The 22,500-nt window shown below is 48.5% G+C and overlaps 2 protein-coding genes across 2 annotated transcripts in view; one reads left to right on the forward strand and one right to left on the reverse strand.

Moving 5' to 3' along the window:
• Positions 1–15,920, reverse strand: part of LOC311318996 (phosphorylase b kinase regulatory subunit alpha, skeletal muscle isoform-like) — a gene marked incomplete at both ends in the record, with an annotated part of 60,415 nt that extends 44,495 nt beyond the window's left edge. Inside the window, 7 exons of the mRNA XM_084450430.1 lie at positions 10,240–10,485; positions 11,405–11,485; positions 11,593–11,675; positions 11,823–11,991; positions 12,344–12,391; positions 14,474–14,635; positions 15,843–15,920. Of these exons, the coding sequence (XP_084306556.1) occupies positions 10,240–10,485; positions 11,405–11,485; positions 11,593–11,675; positions 11,823–11,991; positions 12,344–12,391; positions 14,474–14,635; positions 15,843–15,920 (867 nt within the window). The remainder of the gene's footprint in view (positions 1–10,239; positions 10,486–11,404; positions 11,486–11,592; positions 11,676–11,822; positions 11,992–12,343; positions 12,392–14,473; positions 14,636–15,842) is intronic.
• A 5,148-nt stretch (positions 15,921–21,068) lies between these two features.
• The window catches only part of clcn5a (chloride channel, voltage-sensitive 5a), a 24,279-nt gene continuing 22,847 nt past the window's right edge, over positions 21,069–22,500 (forward strand). Inside the window, exons 1-2 of the mRNA XM_084449772.1 lie at positions 21,069–21,200; positions 22,046–22,199. Coding sequence (XP_084305898.1) covers positions 22,055–22,199 — 145 coding nt within the window. The 5' untranslated portion in view covers positions 21,069–21,200; positions 22,046–22,054. The remainder of the gene's footprint in view (positions 21,201–22,045; positions 22,200–22,500) is intronic.

Genomic DNA, 22,500 nt, shown 5'->3' on the forward strand with positions numbered 1-22,500 from the left:
GTGTGTGTGTGTGTGTGTGTGTATGTGTGTTTGTGTGTGTGTGTGCATGTGCGTGTGTGTGTGTACGTGCGTGTGTGTGTTTATGTGTGTGTGTGTACGTGCGTGTGCGGATCTTCTGAAATAATAAAGTTGACCGTGAGAGGAGAGAAGAGGAGAGGAGGGGAAAGGAGGAATGGAGAAAAGGAGAGTGGACGAGGGAAGGAGAGAAGGAGAAGAGGAGAGTGGAGAGAGGAGGAGAGAAGGAGAAGACAAGGAGAGAAGGAGAAGAGAAGGAGAGTGAAGGAGAGGAGGAGGAGAGAAGGAGAGAAGGAGAGTGGAGGAGAGAAGGAGAAGAGGAGAGTGGAGGAGAGAAGGAGAATGATGGAGAGAAGGAGAGTGGAGAGAGGAGATGAGAAGGAGAGTGGAGGAGAGAGGAGAGAAGGAGAGTGGAGGAGGTCGTGCTGGTGGCCTAGCTGTCATACACCGACAGGAACTGGCGATCTCTCTGCCTATACAGTCCTCATTTGAATGCCTTGCATTTAAATGTAAGCCCCCGTTCCCCATGACCATACTCCTGATCTACCGGCCCCCCAAACCCAACTCAGCTTTCATCTCAGAGATGCACGACATACTCTGTAGCTGACCCAATTTCCATTTTTCTTAGTATACTTTTATTAATGTATATTTTCTAAGTATATTCTGTCATTAGTATATAGACGTATGTTGACTGTGATACAGTATATAGCAAATTTAAATGTCTGTGTGAATTTAAGTTAGTTTCTTAGGATTTTATATTCTACCTATTTTCGGGACCTTTATTGTGAAGTTTACTTAGATATTTCCTGCCGCGCAGTTATGTCCAACGAAGAAGACAGAAGACACAGTCAGTCATTGAAACGTTACCGTTCAGTTTATTTAGCACCCGCCGTATCGGCACAAGCTTTCACGGTGGTCGTTGTATGTAGGCTATGTAAACCAAAGGCTTCAATAAATCAACACCATTTGTACAAGAAACTTGACCATCTTTCGGTGGGGATGCTACAGTGAAAGCTTAACCTGCACCTGCTTCATCGAACTGTCTAGCAACCCACGGACGGAACGGCGCGAAAACAGTGAGCTGGGGCTAGTGTGATGGTCAACGGAGATGGTAGGACAAAGCTAGCTTATCGTTATTTGCAAAATGGATGGAATTAAAGAGCAGATAACAAAGCTACAGACCGAAATACAAGAATACAGAGTTTTGCTAAATCAAGGCGAATGTGAAAGTATGTCTAGACAAGAATTAAAGGAAGGAATTGAAAGCAAAGGAAAAAGGCTAGCTGAACTGCAAGATAAAATGGAGGAGGAAAATGACGGGGACCTAGGACTACTTCGTCGTACAGACCGCATTTCCAAGCCTACAGAGAAAATGCAAGCTTATCAAACAGAGGAATTAAATAAAAAAGAAAAACGCCTGCTCAGTCAATTTGAACAATGGAAAGTTCTCATCAAAATAGCTAGAGAAACTTTAAAGAAAGACATTTCAGACACGGATCTGCTATGGCAGACGACATAGAAAATGGAAAAAAGGACATAATGAAACTTTATGAGGAAATAAGAGAGCGGTTCACGCCATCCACGGAACTTAGAAGGCAAATTGATGCATGTGAGGCTGTAACAGAGGACATTAGGAAAATAGTCTTAGAGCGCCTGTCAGCAACTGATTTTAATGATGAGGAGGCCAAGCACGATCTTCATCAGCTACTAGCCCATGAATATGCGCGCTCAATATATGGAACTGCTTCTCTGTCACGAGCCAGTCATTCTGAATCAAGCATAGCCGCTAAAAGAATAGAAGCAGCCGCAGAACTAGCTGTAAAAGAAGTTCAATATAAAACAATGCAGGAAGAAATAAAGCAAAAGGAAAAAATGAGATTAATGGAAGAGCAGCACAAAAGAGATATGGAAGCACAGCATGCTCACTTAGAACGTTTACAAGCACAGAAAGATATGGAAGCAGCTCGCGCAAGACTCAAAACGTATGAGAGAGAAAAACAACGGGAAGGTGCACCTCAGCTTATACAGCCACACGGACAGTTCTCTTTAAATGATAATCTGGCGCCCCCTACTGATGTTACCTATCTAGCCCAAGCCATTCTACAGAGCATAGCTACAAATAGACTACCAATGCCAACTCCCACAGTCTTTAGTGGCGATCCAATCCACTACATTGAGTGGCGAGCCTCATTCCAGTCTCTCATTGACCAAAAGAACATTGCCCCTGCGGACAAACTGTTCTACTTAAAGCAATATGTCAGTGGGACAGCACAAAAATGCATTGAGGGCAACTTTTACAGAAATGACGAAGAGGCATACAGAGATGCATGGGCTAAGCTTAACCAGCGATACGGTCAGCCGTTTGTGATACAGCGCGCCTTCAGGGACAAACTGTCAAAATGGCCAAAAATACAGCCTAAGGATGCGGAGGGACTAAGAACATTCTCTGATTTCCTAAACGCATGCCTACAAGCGATGCCCCATGTAAGAGGCTTAGACATATTAAACGACTGTGAAGAAAACCAGAAGCTGATGCTCAAAGTCCCCGACTGGCTTGCCTCACGCTGGAACCGCCAGGTCACAGTAGCACTCATGGACGGCAAAGAATTTCCCGACTTCAGGGATTTCGCTCGCTTTGTGTCTCTAGAAGCAGAAATAGCGTGCAATCCTGTCACCTCACTACATGCGCTTCACTCTAACACAGGCAGTGAAAGGAAAGGCATAAGAGAATCAAAGGGAAATAAAGTCAGTGTTTTCACTACGCAAACCTTTACAAAAAGTGATAACTCAGCAAATAATAACAAATCAAAACCCCCATGCATGTGGTGCAAAAACGATAAACATCAACTCCCCAAATGCCCAGACTTCAAAGAACAGTTGTTAGATGAAAAACGGAAACATGTAAAGGAAAATAAGCTATGTTACGGGTGTCTTAAACCAAACCACCATGCCAAAGACTGCCGTCACCGCCTAACCTGTGATGTATGTAAAGGTCGACACCCCACCTGCCTCCATGACGAGAACTACAAAGCTTATGAAGGAAGAAAAGTATCAGTGAGCACTCCAGACGAATCCACACCAGCCATGGCACTCAATGTCACCAGAGGAGATCAGTCAAGCAACACCTCTATGATTGTTCCAGTGTGGGTGTCCGTGACTACAGATCCAGCTAAAGAACAGCTTGTCTACGCATTACTGGATACACAGAGCGACAGCACGTTCATAGACAGTGAGGTAAGCAACGAGCTACAAGCAAATACCCAGCCTGTGAAGTTGAAACTAACCACTATGCTTGGAGAGAACATCATTGTGCAGTGTGAAAGGGTCTCTGGACTGCGAGTGAGAGGCTACAACTCAGGCATCTACATCGACCTTCCTCCTGCATATACGAAACACTGCATTCCAGGAAACCGTGAGCACATACCAACTCACGATACTGCAAGCAGATGGCCTCACCTGAAATCCATCGCTGACAAGGTACCTCCCATCCTCTCCTGTAATATTGGACTCCTTATCGGATACAACTGTCCCAGAGCATTAACACCCAGACAGGTGCTAACAGGAAAAGGCAACGAGCCCTACGCCATTTGCACTGATCTAGGATGGAGTGTCGTAGGCAGCTCGACACCAGGGCTAAACAGGACAGACACCAGCCTGTGTCACAAAGTGGCTGTAAAAGAACTCCCCCCAGTAACCCCAATGGATGTGATCAGCGCCCTAGAGTCAGACTTTCAAGACACGAAAAGGGATGACAAGGCCGTGTCTCAAGAGGATCTTGTCTTCTTAGAGAAGCTCAAGGAAGGAATAAGGCAAAACGAACAGGGACATTATGAGATGCCACTCCCCTTCAGACAACGACCATGTTTACCTGACAGTAGGCGGCTCGCTGAAATAAGACTCGAACATCTGCGAAGGAAATTCAACAGAGACGACAAATATAAGAAGGACTACACAACATACATAAAGGACATCATAGAGAGAGGTGATGTAGAGGAAGTACAAGAAAATGGAGTCTCAGGAGAACAATGGTACATTCCGCACCATGGAATATATCACCCTAAAAAACCTGACAAACTGCGAGTTGTATTCGACTGTTCTGCAAAGAGTGGTGGCACAAGCCTGAACGAACACCTCCTCCCAGGGCCGGATATGATAAACAACCTCACAGGTGTGCTCCTGCGATTTAGACAGCACCAGATAGCACTCATGTGCGATATCGAGAAAATGTTCCACCAATTTCAAGTGCCAGAGCAGGATCGTGACTACTTAAGATTCCTGTGGTGGAAAGACGGAGATGTGAGCCTGCAACCTCAGGTCTATAGAATGAAAGTCCATCTTTTCGGTGCAGTGTCGTCACCTGGCTGCGCCAATTATGGATTGAAATATCTGGCCAATGAGAACAAATCTACGCACCCAATAGGATCACAGTTTGTCGCAAGAGACTTCTATGTTGACGACGGAGTCACCAGTGCAGACACAGTGGAGAGAGCCATTCAGTTGGCCCACGAAGCAAGATAAATATGTGCGAAAGGGGGTCTCCGCCTCCACAAATTCGTCTCAAACAACAAAGCCGTTCTCCACAGTATACCTCAAACAGAACGAGCCACAGATACAAAAACAAAGGACTTGACCTTCTCAGACTCACAGCTTGAGCGTGCTCTAGGAATCAACTGGAGCATAGAAGGAGATACATTCAGATTCAGCAACACTTTGGCCAACCAGCCAGGCACGCGGAGAGGCATACTGGCAACTGTCGCTTCCATCTACGACCCTCTTGGCTTCCTGGCCCCATACGTCCTCACCGGGAAGAAGATCCTGCAGGAAATGTGCCGTCAAGGTGTTGGCTGGGACGATCCCCTACCTGAGACGCTGGAACCACGGTGGGAGAGCTGGTCACGTGACTTCGCCAATCTTGAAGAGATAAAGATACCTCGATGTTACGTGCCCATCAATTTTGGAGAAGTGATTGAATCAGAGTTGCACCATTTCTCTGACGCCAGCACTAGCGGATACGGACAGTGCTCTTACCTGAGGCTCAAAAATCTGAAAGGTGAGATTCACTGCTCCCTGGTCATCGGAAAGGCACGCGTCTCCCCCACGAAGCTGACAACAATACCAAGGCTCGAATTGACAGCGGCAGTAGTCTCAGTCTCGGTCAGCAACATGCTGAGAGAAGAGCTCAGTTGTGCTAAGGCTAAGGAGCACTTCTGGACGGACTCTAAAGTCGTGCTGAGTTACATTAACAATGATTCAAGACGTTTTCACACATTCGTAGCCAACAGGGTCCAGAAGATCCGCAACAGTACTGACCCTCAGCAATGGCATTATGTGCCTACGGACAAGAACCCGGCAGATGGAGCATCCCGGGGAAGAACGGTGAGAGAGCTACTCGCCTCCGACTGGTTCTCCGGTCCGCTGTTCCTGTGGGAAAATGAAATACCTACACCAGAAGATGCGACACCGGATCTTGAGATTGGAGATCCAGAGATCAGAAAGGTTCAAGCACTGCAGACATCTGCATCACAGACATCAGAGCCATTCAGCATCGCAGATCGTCTAGTCAAGTTCTCATCGTGGTCCGGAGCCATCAAAGCAGTGGCCCGCCTCGTCCGACGAGCTAAGCAGATCAAGTCAAACGCGGCTACCACAGTGAGTGAAAGGAAAAATGCAGAATGTGTCATCATCAGAGACCTGCAGAAACAAACATATGAAAAGGAAATTGAACAGTTGAAGAAAGGAAATCAATATCAATTAACAAAAGGCAACAAACTCTACCAACTTGATGTTTACATCGACACGGACAATATTGTGAAGGTGGGAGGGAGACTCCACGACTCGTCTCTCTGCGACTCCCTGAAACATCCCATGGTCATTCCTAAAGAGCATCACGTCACTAAGCTGATTATAGGCCACAACCATGAAAAGACCAAACATCAAGGCAAGGGCTTTACAGCCAACGAAATCAGATCCAGTGGCTATTGGATACCAAGTATGAGTAGAGCCGTGTCTTCATTCATTCGTCAGTGCATCACCTGTCGCAGACTAAGGAGACAACCAGAAGGTCAAAGAATGAGTAACTTGCCGCAAGAACGCTTAGAGCCCTCTCCTCCATTCACATACTGTGGGATGGACTGCTTCGGTCCGTTCGTCACCACCGAAGGAAAGAAACAGCATAAACGGTACGGCCTACTCCTCACTTGCTTTTGTTCACGGGCCATTCATCTGGAAATGCTAGAGGACATGTCCACTGATGCATTCATCAACAGCTTGCGATGCTTCATCTCCATTAGAGGGGCTGTCCGTCAAATCCAATGCGACCAAGGTACCAATTTCGTTGGAGCCAAGAATGAATTCAAGGCTGCCCTCCAAGAGCTCAATGTTGAGAGATTGACCACGTTTCTGTCTCAAAAGCAGTGTGACTTTGTGATGAACGCGCCCCACTCAAGTCATGCCGGCGGTGTGTGGGAGCGCCAGATCAGAACCGTCAGAAGTGTCCTCAACTCCACACTGTCATTGGCCCACAGTAGACTCAACGACTCTGCACTACGAACACTGCTGTATGAAGTTATGGCCATAGTCAACAGCAGACCCCTTACTGTGGACAACCTGCAACGTCCCGACAGCCTGGAACCGTTGACCCCCAATCACCTCGTCCAAATGAAGACCAGCCCAGCACTGCCCCCACCTGGCACGTTCCCGAGAGAAGATCTTTATGGAGCCAGGAGATGGCGACGAGTTCAGCATCTGGCGGAGCAGTTCTGGAGCCGCTGGAAACGAGAATACCTGCAGGGCCTCATGGTAAGACAGAAGTGGCATGCACCTAAGAGGAACCTGCAAGTAGGTGACGTTGTCATAGACGTTGATGAGCTGTCACCTCGAGGTGAGTGGAGACTGGCTAGGGTTGAAGAGACTGTCAAAGGAAAAGATGGACTTGTAAGAAGAGTGGAAATCTCAGTAGGAGATAAGAGACTGAATAAGAAAGGTGAACGCTTGAGTAAGCTCTCCATATTAGAGTGACCAGTACAGAAACTAGTTCTGTTGTTAGAGGCTGTGTAAGTCTTAGAGACTTCGAGAGACTTTGAAGATTTCAAGTTCAATGTGTATGTCATCTCTATTGTGAAAATTATTCATAGTTCATGTTAAGTAACGAAATACTCTTAATTTTGGTGGGAGTGTAGCTGACCCAATTTCCATTTTTCTTAGTATACTTTTATTAATGTATATTTTCTAAGTATATTCTGTCATTAGTATATAGACGTATGTTGACTGTGATACAGTATATAGTAAATTTAAATGTCTGTGAATTTAAGTTAGTTTCTTAGGATTTTATATTCTACCTATTTTCGGGACCTTTATTGTGAAGTTTACTTAGATATTTCCTGCCGCGCAGTTATGTCCAACGAAGAAGACAGAAGACACAGTCAGTCATTGAAACGTTACCGTTCAGTTTATTTAGCACCCGCCGTATCGGCACAAGCTTTCACGGTGGTCGTTGTATGTAGGCTATGTAAACCAAAGGCTTCAATAAATCAACACCATTTGTACAAGAAACTTGACCATCTTTCGGTGGGGATGCTACATACTCGCTACACTCTGCACAACCTCTTCTAATATTATAATCCTTGGAGATATAAATATTCATGTGGACACCCCCTCCTGTCACTCTGCAGCTAGCTTCCTTCAACTGCTGGATTGCCTCAACCTCCAGCAGCATGTTGATGTCCCCACACACTAGGGGACACACACTCGACCTGGTCATCTCAAACTCTGCCTCCATTAGAAACCTACAGGTCTACGATCTGGGTGTGTCTGACCATAAGACCATCTCAATGGAACTGACGTTCCCCTCCCCCCACACCAGGCCTAAGCAGCAAATCCTTTTCAGGAATTTTGTTTTTCCTGAAAATTTCCTTTTCAGGAAAAACATCAACCTTGACGCCCTGACCATGGACCTCCAACATCTCTCCTCTGACTCTGCTGACTTCCCCTCAGTCACTGAGTCAGTGGACTTCTACAATCAGTCTCTGAGCAGCCTCCTGGGCCTGCACCAGCCTCCTGGACCTCCACGCCCCTCTCAAATCCCCAACAGTCTTCTTCTCACGCTCAGCCCCCTGGCCCACCTGCGAGCTGCGGAAGATGAAGACGGCTGGGCGTGTCCTTGAGCGGCGTCTCAAGGCTTCAGGACTGACTGTACATAAACAGGCCTACAGAGAGCATCAAAAGGCCTACGCTAAGTCCGTCAGAGATGCACGATCGCAGTTCTATTCCAACATCATTAATAATAGCCCTGGCAACTCCAAGCAGCTTTTCTCCATCATAATCACCTTCTCAAACCACATACTCTCTCGCACTGAGAGGTCACAGAGGAGAGGTGCAACAACTTCATCACTTTCTTCAGAAAGAAAGTAGACAACATCCGCTCTCTCCTCTCCAGCTCCGCCGCCCCACCTGTCCTGAATGCTGCCCAGCCTCTCTGCTGCTTCTCCAACATCTCACAGCGACCCTAACCCTAACCCTAACCCTAACCCTAACCCACTGAGGACATCATCAGCACGATGAAGCCATCCACCATCCTCCTGGATCTAACACATTCTAAAAGATCAGCACGATGAAGCCATCCACCATCCTCCTGGATCTAACACATTCTAAAAGATCAGCACGATGAAGCCATCCACCATCCTCCTGGATCTAACAGCAGCATTCGACACCGTGGACCACAAGATTCTCCTTCACCGCCTGCACTCCACCATTGGACTCTCTGACACTGCCCACAACTGGTTCACCTCATATCTCACTGGCAGAACTGAGCACGTCGCCCTGGGAAAGGCAAAATCCCACACTCACAATGTCACCTGCGGTGTCCCTCAGGGTTCGGTGTTGGGCCCCACCCTGTTCACACTCTATATGCTCCCCCTTGGCCGTGTCATCAGCAGGCATGGAATATCTTTCCACTGCTATGCTGATGACACACAGCTTTACATCAAAGCCAACCCCACCCCCTCTGCACCCCTGCCACTGTCCAAACTGACCACCTGCCTGGAGGAGACAGAGGCGTGGATGAAGCGGAACTTTCTACAGTTGAACAGCTCCAAGACTGAAGCCATTCTAGTCGGCACACCACACCAGGTCCGGTCATCCCCCATCACCAGCATCACCTTCTCTGGCCAGAAAATTCCCCTCTCCACATCAGTCACCAACATGGGCGTCAAAATGGACCCTCACCTCACCTTCGAGACCCACATCAAACAGCTGTGGAAGATGTCCTTCTACCACCTCAGGAACATTGCCAAACTCCGTCCCACACTTACCCTGGCAGATGCAGAGAAGTTCGTCCACGCCTTTGTCTCCTCCAGGCTGGACTATTGCAATGCACTCCTCGTCGGGATCCCTAGTAGCAGCCTACAGAAACTCCAGTACATCCTGAACAGTGCTGCTAGGATCCTGATGAGGGTACGCAAATATGACCACATCACCCCCGTCCTCAAATCACACGTCTCAATCAGGATTGAGTTCAAGGTCTCCCTCCTCACCCACCAGTGCATACATGGAAATGCCCCCCCCCCCTACCTCAAGGAACTCCTTACCCCTCAGACCTCCTCACGTACCCTCCGCTCTGCAGCCACCAACCTCCTCAAAGCCCCCAGGACCAAGCTCCGCACTATGGGTGATCGGGCTTTCTGCTCAGCTGCTCCCAGTCTGTGGAATGCCCCTCCCGACCACCTGAGGGCACCACAGACTGTGGATGCCTTTAAACAACGCCTTAAAACGTACCTTTTGAACAGAGCCTTTTGTTGATTAATAATTTTAGTTTTCTCTTGTTTTGTACTTTTTGACACATTTTCTGTTGCTTTGAATCTTTTTAGCACATCTGTAACACTTTGAGATTTTACTGAAATGTAAAGTGCATTACAAATAAAATTGATTATTATTATTATTATTAAAGGACAGAAGGAGAGAGAAGGAGAGAGGAGGAGAGAAGGAGAGTGGAGGAGAGAAGGAGAGTGGAGGAGAGAAAGAGAAGAGGAGAGTGGAGGAGAGGAGAGTGGAGAAGAGAAGGAGAAGAGGAGAGTGGAGGAGAGGAGGAGAGAGAAGGAGAGAAGGAGAAGAGGAGAGTGGAGGAGAGGAGAGTGGAGAAGAGAAGGAGAAGAGGAGAGTGGAGGAGAGGAGGAGAGAGAAGGAGAGAAGGAGAGTGGAGTAGAGAAGGAGAGTGGAGGCGAGGTTCACCTGCAACTTGGAAATGATCTCCTCCTTGGTGAGGTTGACAAGGTTGATATCGTCCACAGCGAAGGCGGGGTAGGAGATGATGGACAGCACACCTGCGTCCACCTCCTTGGACGTGGAGGCGCGGGGCAGCATGGAGCTCAGGATGGACTGACAGTGCTGGATGTCATCAGCCAGGGCGTGCACCACAGACTCCGGGCCGCCCTTGGCTCCAAACAGGTTGAGACCATCAAGGGCCTCCAGTGCAGCCTGCGCACACCACACGCATGCACACACACACACACACACACACACACACACACACACACACACACACACACACACACACACACACACACACACACACAGGTATTACAGTTGAGTGGCTTGTTGGGGAAAGAGAGTGGAGATCCTATTGGCCATCAGGCATACCTTGGCCATGTTATTAGCTAGTTCAGGGTTTCCCAACCTGGGGTCCGGGCCCCCCTTAGGGGGGCACCAACAATCACAGGGGGGGCGCCAGGCCCCAGACAATTTGAGGTATTAATATTAGCTAGACAAAGAATCATGTTATTGACATGTCACCCAGCAAATTCAGAAAAATACATGATCATATCTGATGAAGAGTCAAAAAGCCTTGTATTTACTGCACTACAATATCATATAAACTACAATATCATATCAATCCAACAAATTAATCAGAGACTATGAATAGCGTCAACATTAGTATTACTGTTACACTGGCGAATGCTACATGGCAAATTCCTTCAAGTGTAAGTTAGAGGGGCTCCGGGGAAAGAAGGTTGGGAACCCTGAGCTAGTTGACCTTGGTCATGCTATTGGCTAGCTGACCATGGCCATGCTATTAGCTAGTTGACCTTGGTCATGCTATTGGCTAGCTGACCATGGCCATGCTTTCAGTTAGTTGGCCTTGGTCATGTTATTGGCTAGCTGACATTCATCATGCTATTAGCTAGCTCACCTTGGCCATGCTATTAGCTAGCTCACCTTGGCCATGCTATTAGCTAGCTCACCTTGGCCATGCTATTAGCTAGCTCACCTTGGCCACGCTATTGCTAGTTGGCCTTGGCCATGCTATTAGCTAGCTCACCTTGGCCATGCTATTAGCTAGCTCACCTTGGCCATGCTATCAGCTAGCTCACCTTGGCCATGCTATTAGCTAGCTCACCTTGGCCATGCCAATGGAGCTGACGTTGAGCTCAGGGATTCCCTGGTTGGTCTTGTCTCCACGCTCCCACATGCCAAAGTCCTGGGAAAACAACCACAACACCTTTACTGATATATTTGAAGGGCATTCTATGTCCAGTGACATGAACATTAGCAAGTCTTCTCACACATGGGGCAATAGCAACTCACCGCTACTTTATAAGCTCCCTCTATGTAGAACATGAGGTTCTGGATGATGTCCACCTCATCACGGGTATAGACTATATGCAGCCCTGCAAAGACAACCACGCAACTTACACTGGCAAGGAGAGGAGGTGAGTGAGGAGAGGAGTGAGGAGAGGAGAGAGGAGAGGGGAGAAGAGAAAAGAGAGGAGAAGAGAAAAGAGAGGAGAAGTGTAGAGAAGAGAAGAGGGCGGTACCTGAGGCAGTCATCTGAGCCAGGAAGAGCAGGAAGATGGAGGTGGCGTCTACCTGCAGGTGGCCCCAGTCCTGGTCTCCCACCACAGTGGCGCAGGTCTTGGAACTGAACTTGGCATGCAGGCAGTCTGATGTGCTCTTGCTGTACTTGAACTTCTCCACCTTGTCTAACTAAGGAGGACAAACAACCATACAGGATAAGACAGTATCAGACAGTATACCAGACTATATGAGACTGTATGAGACTAGATGACAATATATGAGACTATATCAGACAGTACCCAACTATACCAGACTGTATCAGACTGCACCAGACTCTATGAGACTATATCAGACTGTATGAGACTGTACCTGACTATGAGACTGTATCAGACAGTTTGGAACAGTTGGTTGAGAGCAGTCTTGTAAAAGACAGCTGTACAACTGTTAGACCTGACCTGACCAGCAGTTATTAGTGGGAGTAGGCTACTGGTCTAAACTATTATGGTCTGTCCTGTCACACTGATGGGAAGTGATGTCATACCTGTCTCATCATACACTGCAGCAGACCTCTCATGAGCTTGACCACATTCTGGAGAGAGAGATAGAGAGAGAGGGAGAGAGAGAGAGAGAGAGAGAGAGAGAGGGAGAGAGAGAGAGAGAGAGAGAGCAGGAGAGGGTGAGAGAGAGAGCAGGAGAGGGAGAGAGAGAGAGAGCAGGAGAGGGTGAGAGAGAGAGCAGGAGAGGGAGAGAGAGAGAGAGAGAGCAGGAGAGGGTGAGAGAGGGAGAGAGAGAGAGAGCGCGAGAGAGAGCAGGAGAGGGAGAGAGAGCAGGAGAGGGAGAGAGAGAGAGCAGGAGAGGGTGAGAGAGAGAGAGAGAGCAGGAGAGGGAGAGAGAGCAGGAGAGGGAGAGAGAGAGACCAGGAGAGGGTGAGAGAGAGAGAGAGCAGGAGAGGGTGAGAGAGAGGGAGAGAGAGAGAGAGAGAGAGCGAGAGAGAGCAGGAGAGGGAGAGAGACCAGGAGAGGGAGAGAGAGAGCAGGAGAGGGTGAGAGAGAGAGAGAGAGAGAGCAGGAGAGGGTGAGAGAGAGGGAGAGAGAGAGAGTAAGTGAGTGAGAGAGTTAGCAGCAGGTTTTAACGATGACCTTCAACCATCCATCTGCTAGCAGGATCAGAGAAACCTGAAACATGTTCTACCCCATGGCCTTAAAACACACACACACACACACACACACACACACACATACACAAGCACACACACACATACACAAGCACACACACACACAGTAAAATCGACAGGACACTAGTCAACTCCTTACTAGATCTGGGTCAAAATAACGAAATACTTTTGAATCACTATCCCTGCCTAGGAAACAGTGTTCTCTCCCTGCCCTGGCCTCCTACCCTCTACCTGCCCTGGCCTCCTACCCTCTACCTGCCCCGGCCTCCTACCCTCTACCTACCCCAGCCTCCTACCCTCTACCTGCCCCGGCCTCCTACCCTCTACCTGCCCCGGCCTCCTACCCTCTACCTACCCCAGCCTCCTACCCCCTACCTACCCCAGCCCCCTACCCTCTACCTACCCCAGCCCCCTACCCTCTACCTGCCCCGGCCTCCTACCCTCTACCTACCCCAGCCTCCTACCCTCTACCTACCCCAGCCTCCTGCTCCAGCCTCCTATCCTCTACCTACCCCAGCCCCCTACCCTCTACCTACCCCAGCCTCCTACCCTCTACCTACCCCAGCCTCCTGCCCCAGCCTCCTACCCTCTACCTACCCCAGCCTACTACCCTCTACCTGCCCCGGCCTCCTACCCTCTACCTACCCCAGCCTCCTACTCTCTACCTGCCCCGGCCTCCTACCCTCTACCTACCCCAGCCTCCTACCCTCTATCTACCCCAGCCTCCTGCCCCAGCCTCCTACCCTCTACCTACCCCGGCCTCCTACCTTCTACCTACCCCAGCCTCCTACCCTCTACCTACCCCAGCCCCCTACCCTCTACCTACCCCAGCCTCCTGCCCCGGCCTCCTACCCTCTACCTACCCCAGCCTCCTACCCTCTACCTACCCCGGCCTCCTACCCTCTACCTACCCCGGCCTCCTACCCTCTACCTACCCCGGCCTTCTACCCTCTACCTACCCCAGCCTCCTACCCTCTACCTACCCCAGCCTCCTACCCTCTACCTACCCCAGCCTCCTACCCTCTACCTACCCCAGCCTCCTACCCTCTACCTACCCCAGCCTCCTACCCTCTACCTACCCCAGCCTCCTACCCTCTACCTACCCCGGCCTCCTACCCTCTACCTACCCCGGCCTCCTACCCTCTACCTACCCCGGCCTCCTACCCTCTACCTACCCCGGCCTTCTACCCTCTACCTACCCCAGCCTCCTACCCTCTACCTACCCCAGCCCCCTACCATCTACCTACCCCAGCCTCCTGCCCCAGCCTCCTACCCTCTACCTACCCCAGCCTCCTACCCTCTACCTACCCCAGCCTCCTACCCTCTCCCTGCCCCAGCCCCCTGAATTCTACTTGCCCCAGCCCCCTGTACTCTCCCTGCCCCAGCCTCCTGCCCCAGTCTCCTGCCCCAGCCTCTTGCCCCAGCCCCTGTGCTGTACCTGCCCCAGCCCCTGTGCTGTACCTGCCCCAGCCTTCTGCCCCAGCCCCTGTGCTGTACCTGCTCCAGCTCGTAGGCCTTGGCCTTGTCCTCGTCTCTGTCTGCGTTCTTCCTGTAGGCCAGGCTCAGTCCCCACACGGACAGAGCGCAGTACACGTTGTCTCTGACCCAGGCATGGGGGGCATCCTCACCTAACCCTGGAAGCAGTCCTGTGACAGGATCCTGATCAACAACAACAACATCAAGAACAATGTCACTGGCTATCCACATAGACATAATACTCTTCCTACTGGTTATGCTTTTCAATACATAGCCCCTCCTCTCCCGACACACACATCAATTGCCCCACTGGGGGACAAATAAAGTTTTACTACTACTATTAAACACAAAGGGTGACCTACTTGAACTAGGCATACAGAAGTGTATATGTCTGATCCTGGTAACAGGCCCATCTCCCACTCACCTACAGCAGCCTTTATCCTAACCCACTGACCTAGAGTAGCCCTAACCCTAACCCACTGACCTACAGCAGCCCTAACCCTAACCCACTCACCTACAGTAGCCCTAACCCCAACCCACTCACCTACAGTAGCCCTAACCCCAACCCACTGACCTAGAGTAGCCCTAACCCACTCACCTACAGCAGCCCTAACCCTAACCCACTGACCTAGAGTAGCCCTAACCCACTCACCTACAGTAGCCCTAACCCCAACCCACTCACCTACAGCAGCCCTAACCCCAACCCACTGATCTACAGTAGCCCTAACCCTAACCCACTCACCTACAGTAGCCCTAACCCTAACCCACTCACCTACAGTAGCCCTAACCCCAACCCACTCACCTACAGCAGCCCTAACCCTAACCCACTCACCTATAGCAGCCCTAACCCGAACCCTAACCCACTCACCTACAGCAGCCCTAACCCGAACCCTAACCCACTCACCTACAGCAGCCCTAACCCTAACCCACTCACCTACAGTAGCCCTAACCCCAACCCACTCACCTACAGCAGCCCTAACCCTAACCCACTCACCTACAGTAGCCCTAACCCCAACCCACTCACCTACAGTAGCCCTAACCCTAACCCACTCACCTACAGCAGCCCTAACCCCAACCCACTCACCTACAGTAGCCCTAACCCCAACCCACTCACCTACAGTAGCCCTAACCCTAACCCACTCACCTACAGCAGCCCTAACCCCAACCCACTCACCTACAGCAGCCCTAACCCTATCCCACTCACCTACAGTAGCCCTAACCCTATCCCACTCACCTACAGTAGCCCTAACCCTAACCCACTCACCTACAGCAGCCCTAACCCCAACCCACTCACCTACAGTAGCCCTAACCCTAACCCACTCACCTACAGCAGCCCTAACCCTAACCCACTCACCTACAGCAGCCCTAACCCGAACCCTAACCCACTCACCTGCTGTTCCAGAATGGTCTTCTGCACCATCCTGGCATAGTTGTCCAGTTTCACCCCAGAGTTGCTGCGGCTCCTCATGTCTGCCTGAGCGTCTCCCTGAGGGTATAGGCTCTGCTGCTGAAGCTGCTTTTACAGGAGGGAACGTGAGAGGGAAGGAAAGGTCAGAGGGAAGGAAAGGTCAGGGATTAGGGGGTGGGGGGCTCTGGTATCTGTTACACAACTGGGGCTGAGGCTTACTTCCTGCTGCTATAGTCCCCATGTCCAGGGTGGTGGGCTAGGCAGGATCTAGTCCCCATGTCCAGGGTGGTGGGCTAGGCAGGATCTAGTCCCCATGTTCAGGGTGGTGGGCTAGGCAGGATCTAGTCCCCATGTCCAGGGTGGTGGGCTAGGCAGGATCTAGTCCCCATTTCCAGGGTGGTGGGCTATAGGCAGGATCTAGTCCCCATGTCCAGGGTGGTGGGCTAGGCAGGATCTAGTCCCCATGTCCAGGGTGGTGGGCTAGGCAGGATCTAGTCCCCATGTTCAGGGTGGTGGGCTATAGGCAGGATCTAGTCCCCATGTCCAGGGTGGTGGGCTAGGCAGGATCTAGTCCCCATGTCCAGGGTGGTGGGCTAGGCAGGATCTAGTCCCCATGTTCAGGGTGGTGGGCTATAGGCAGGATCTAGTCCCCATGGTGGTGGTCTAGGCAGGACCTAGTCCCCATGGTGGTGGGCTAGGCAGGACCTAGTCCCCATTGTCTGGGTGGTGGTCTAGGCAGGATCTAGTCCCCATTGTCTGGGTGGTGGGCTAGGCAGGACCTAGTCCCCATTGTCTGGGTGGTGGTCTAGGCAGGATCTAGTCCCCATTGTCTGGGTGGGCTAGACAGAATGTGTATTCCATATAAAGATCATCACCAGGAGTTACATGTGCATTCAGTATCAGTGAATGGTAACAAAAGAAAGGCGACCACATTTGAGCCTGGGATTTTTATTGTTAGTTTGTCCTTCTCTTGATACATACGACTCATGCAGGGAACTTGCTGAATCAGCTACAGTACATTGTCTTACAGTAAGTACACTCCTATGCAGATATTTCACAAGTGGTTTCACATACAGTGTAGACACACATCCTTGGCTGGCATACATGCTTTCTGTTACTGCTACAAACATTTTATATATAGCATCTTACTTCAGTTCTAACAATTGTACAACTCTCCTTACAAATGTTACTGAAAAAAACATTTACCCTAAAATCATTTTCAGGGACAGTACATAGATGTGTGGTTGTTATGATATGATACAATATCTGGTGCAGGACTTATCAGATTGTCCAGAGCAGTCCAGTAAACCCAGCTGTGTCTCTGCTACAGGACATGAACCAATGATATGTTAAAGTGCTTTAAAGGTTCTCAACTATCCAACCAGAGAACCCAGATCTCTCTAATGTCTTATGTTGTTCTGTGGTGTGAAGGTGTGACTGCAGGCTGATGGGCAGTGCTGTTGTTTAGCGGTGAAGGGTGATGATGATTATAAGGGCCCACAAGCAAGCAGGGCCCCAAAAAAAACAAGAGGTCCCTCTTTTTATGACAAAATTATTCTGCATGTAGATCAATCACACTAATGCTGCATCATAATTCAAATTAAGCCATAATAATACAATACAGATGAAAATTGTTTTAATTTCCTGAGCAATATCCATGGATGTATTAATAGAGCAATATCCCCCTTCTTAAATGGTTTGGTCCATGCCATGGTTCATGCTGGCAGTCTCACCTCAATCGCTAGTTGTGCTTACATAGAGCATAGGCCTGTTGTGTTGTTTTTCACATGCCTCTGTAATATGATCTTTAGAAACGTCTTTAGACACAAAATATCTTCCTCACTTGCTCCAGCATGCATGCGCACAGCGTGCTGGAGCAACGATTGCGCGTTGTGCGAATGCGTGCTGGAGCAAGTGAGGAAGCTATTTCGTTTCGAAAGACGTTTCTAAAGATCATGGCATGTGAAAACCACAACAGGCCTATGCTCTATGTAAGCACAACTAGCGATTCATCAAGACAGATTGATGAAAACAACCGTTTCGTGGCAGAAAATATATTTTTAGAAACTGCATTCTAAGTGCCCCCACCACTGCCATTACATGGATATACTGGCTTGCGCTGGATTTTAAATTTCGTCTACATGCCTCCGAACAACACCAAAGTGATCTCGGTGAGTCAAACGTCTTATAATATGTCGTAAATAAGGTCCAGGTTGTCAAAAACGAGCATTGTCCTTTAATTCATAGAAATTCATATAGTTGATTTCACTTTAAATGCTGATTTGTTCAGTTCATTTTTGTTATTTTAGAGAGGGTATTTGCTCTTGAAATAAGAGAGGCGTTTATTAGCTAATCAACAGCCGCCTAGGCAGCTTCCTGTAAACTCTACAGTGCTACATAGATTTATTCACAAGTCTTAAGAAGACACTGTTCTGGTCTTACTGTCTACAGAGCCAGGTCCTAGCCAGTTAGAAACAGAGAGTGAAGGGAGTGAAGAGGCTCATAGTAGTTCCAGTCATGTAACTGCTACAGACAGAGACAGTCCAAGCACAGGAAGTACACAAGTAAATGTCTATGGAGAGGTTAATTGGAAAAAGAACATAGAGAAACAGACAAATAATTACAAAATGATACATCATAATATTATTTTTTTTTAAAAGGGGGTCGTAAAAAGTGGTGAGGAAAAGTCGGAGGGGTAGGGGCCCACACCAATATTCTTTAAGGGGGCCCAGAATTCCTAGCAACGGCCCTGCTGATGGGCATGGCGGATCTGGTTCTGTTATGGTTCTTAGTTCTGTATGATGTCATCACCCTCTGGATGGTGACCAGGCTGCTGGCCTCCTGCCCCAGGCTGCTGGCCTAATCCATTCATTATTACCATGGATCGGTATTGGGATTGATCAAGGGCGAGTGTGAAATAGCAGCCACGAACTCAGCGGGTTATCCGAGATGCGGTAGCAGCGGCCAAAGCTCCTGCTGGCGGGGAGTGAAGCTTTTCAACTCGCTTGTCACTGGCTCCCTGGAGGAATTTAGCCTGGCTGCAATAACGTTATCGCGAACGGAATGAATACCATCTACTAGCAAACAAAACATGTTCAGCTATAATTAACCTGTTAAAACTAAGATGCCTGGATAAAAAAAGAATGTCTCCAATGGATATATTTGACAAAAACAGGTTAATATGCAAGCCGGGTTTCATTGCTAAATCAAAGCGGGGAGAGCCGGGAACGTGCGTGGACGCGCGTAGGCCAGAAAAGCACAACTGCGCAAGTACAAAAGTCACCGGAAATGGTCAAATGACTACAAATTTGCCAAGATGGCGCGGTTCAATAGGGCTTCATTTGTGATAGCGCTCAGTGAATGGAGTGGCTGTATCCAGTTCTATTAATACATCCATGAAGTACATGCACGCCGCTATATCTTTCAAAGGACTGGTGGATAATATTTACTTGTGAGAAAGACGCAATATTTCAGCGTGATATCAGAAGCGAGAGCGTCGCCTATTTGGTTTGCAACCCTGATCCTGGCCCTTTCTGAATCCAGTCCCTCCCCACTTGCACTCAGTCACCGAGTGCACTCCGTTTTGTAGTCCCCTCACAGCTGAATGTAGTTCCCTTTATTAGGGTGTAGGGTATAAAAACCTTAGGGACGCACTCCCCTCACTCCAGCGGAAACAGGAAACACAAACCACAACGGTTACCATGGTTTCTCGTCAACAGCACTTTGCAGCGGTAGAGGCATCGTTCGTATCTTCCTTTTTACAGCTTATGAGGATTGCTTATATCAGATAGCCTACCTAGGTCCTAAGTGGAAATATCCAAATTGCAATATGGCCAATGCATTCCATTATATTTATACATAATTTTAAGAACTCTTACCTATTCATTTCACCGTTACCCTAATTCATTATTATTATTATTATTATTATTATTATTAGGACTATTGTCAATAAAATAATTGTCATTTTTCCACCGCAGCTGCTTCAGCACGATTATTTGTAGGCTAATAGTGTATTCTTTGTTTGTATTTTTGTTTTTATTTGCATTAAAACAAAGCAGGCCTGATTTTGTTTGTCCTGATTTTATGCTCATTTTATCTTCACTGTTATGAAGCACTTTGGGCTGCAATTCTTGTGTTGAAAGTTGCTATACAGTTTATTAAAACAAGCCCATAAAAACTGCACAAGCTGGCCGTATGAACCTGTGTTTGTCCTCTTGTCATTTTCTGCAAATAATGTCTGACATTCTAAATTTTGGGGAAAAGTAGTATATAGAAAGTGCACTTACTCAAAAACATCTATAAATATATATAGTAAACCATACATAGTAAACCAGGATGTTGCTGTGATCTCATCCTTTCCAGAGATGTGTTCCCCTGTGGTCTGAAGTATAGGCTAGTTTAGATTGCAGACCATACCACTAATATGACAACCAGAGATTGCACATATTTGTCTCCAGATTCTGTATAAAGGATACACAGGGATTGCCACAATTCGTATTTATTGAAAATAAGGTTTTGGTTGTAGGCCTAATCAGTGAAATCTGCCAATGGAACAAGTGAAACTTTGCTTAATGTTTGGAAGAAGATGCATTTATCTAAAGACAAATCACTTGTCCTATATCTCACTGAAATGTTGCTTGTTGGTTGAGTGTCTACATTACGTGTAAAAAGATGTGTTTTGTGGTGAGTGGCAGGCCATTCATGGACTAAACCTATGAAAAAAATAAAAAAATACTCCCAAACTGTTTCGTTTTTTTGTGGACAACTTTACACCACTTGTGCCACCACTTTACATTACAATCAAATGAACATAATCTAGCGTTTTCTGAACTGGAGAACGGAATTTGATGCGAAATACAATGCAAATGTCGTATAATTTGTGAGGAACTTACATTTGTACGGCGCATTTTCTATTTCGGACAATAAAAACAGCTGCACATGTGAATCGAGCCTGCATCGGTGCAGACTCGCTACCGAGGGTGTTATAAGGGTGTTATAAGCCACTTCCACTCGGCGCTAATTGGTTTCGGATGGCACTTAATATGGCGCGGCCTCCGCGTGAACGCGCAAACCGAGGGGGAGTGCAGGGCGAGGGAAGAGGAGCTGGATTCGAAAAGGGCCCCTGTAAAATGGTTGGAATAATCGATCACTGATTAACGGATTTCGTGATGATCTATGATAGATTGTTAATGTCTGCTCTGGTTGGACCCCCATGGAACATAAACAGGGGGTTTCTTGCTAGCAAATTACAGCTAAAGTAGCACTACATTTTAAACAAAACATATTATTCAGATACTGTCTGTGGTACTGTCAAACCTCGGCTGATAGCTACGTTGCACGGTACGTTAACGTGAAACAGGCGTTAACAATCGGAGTAACGTTAGCAAACGGTAACAGTGATGTTGATAATAATGTGTCCTGCGAGATGAGCCGCCTGGACCAGCTAGCTGCAGCTAACACTAGCCAGATAACTAGCCTAGCCCGAGTGATGCTAGATAACTAACTAGCTAGATAACTAGCAGCCTAGCCCGAGTGATGCTAGCTAGCTAGCTAGTGATAGATATGTTGCGTTATTTCCTTGCCTTCGTGACCAATAGCAGGTAAAGTTAGCACTGCGTTTGACAGCCGCTGTCAGGCTGCCCCAATTAGCAATAATGTCAGCTAGCCTTCATTTACCATCGCTTTAAAGCCTTATTTAGGCATCGTCCACATAGAGTGAGCTAGTGCTAAGCCTCAACTCCAGGACGAGGGGTGTTTTTGAATGTACACCGTATACACTGTTACACTAGCTAATGCTAACTAACTAACAGTACGTTCTCGAGCTGTAAGATTGCGTTGGCTAGAGCCCGTTTAGTGCTACCTGGGTTAGGGTTAGGTAGACTGTCCTGTCTACCTGGGCTAAGCTGTCCTGTCCTGTCTACCTGGGCTAAACTGTCCTGTCCTGTCTACCTGGGCTAAGCTGTCCTGTCCTGTCTACCTGGGCTAAGCTGTCCTGTCCTGTCTACCTGGGCTAAGCTGTCCTGTCCTGTCTACCTGGGCTAAGCTGTCCTGTCCTGTCTATCTGGGCTAAGCTGTCCTGTCCTGTCTATCTGGGCTAAGCTGTCCTGTCCTGTCTACCTGGGCTAAGCTGTCATCAGCAGCCTTTGGACCCTGTGCTCATTTCCACGTGTTTTCCTGCCCTGCAGGCGGATCTGATGGACAACTCGGGCTTCTGCAACGAGAGCTTCACCAGCACTCAGAGCGGCACTAGCGACGAGGACATGGTGGAGATAGCTGGAGCAACGCTGGACTTCTCCACCACCGATGACGTTCCACCTCTGGATCGAGACTGCAGCAGCGGTAAGCTAACCCTGACCCTAACCCTAACCCTAGGGGACAGCTGTGGCAGGGGCCTGATCTCTGAGGTAGGCCGTTTCGCGACTGCGTTAGCTAATCGTGAAAGGGGCTAGGGCTGAGGGAGGATGAAGGTGGTAGATGTTGATAATCCAGCAATAAGAATGCGCCAGTTCGTTGCCTCGCTATATAAATAGTTTGGTTTGATTTGGTTTGGTTTTAGGGGTCAGTTCATAGTTTAAGGAACATGTTTTTTTTGGCTGGTTGCATGCCAGGTCCCTGCTCACCTGTACTTCTCCTTCATCTG

Source organism: Borostomias antarcticus, assembly GCF_949987555.1.
Source record: "Borostomias antarcticus genome assembly, chromosome: 15".
NCBI lineage: Eukaryota > Metazoa > Chordata > Actinopteri > Stomiiformes > Stomiidae > Borostomias > Borostomias antarcticus.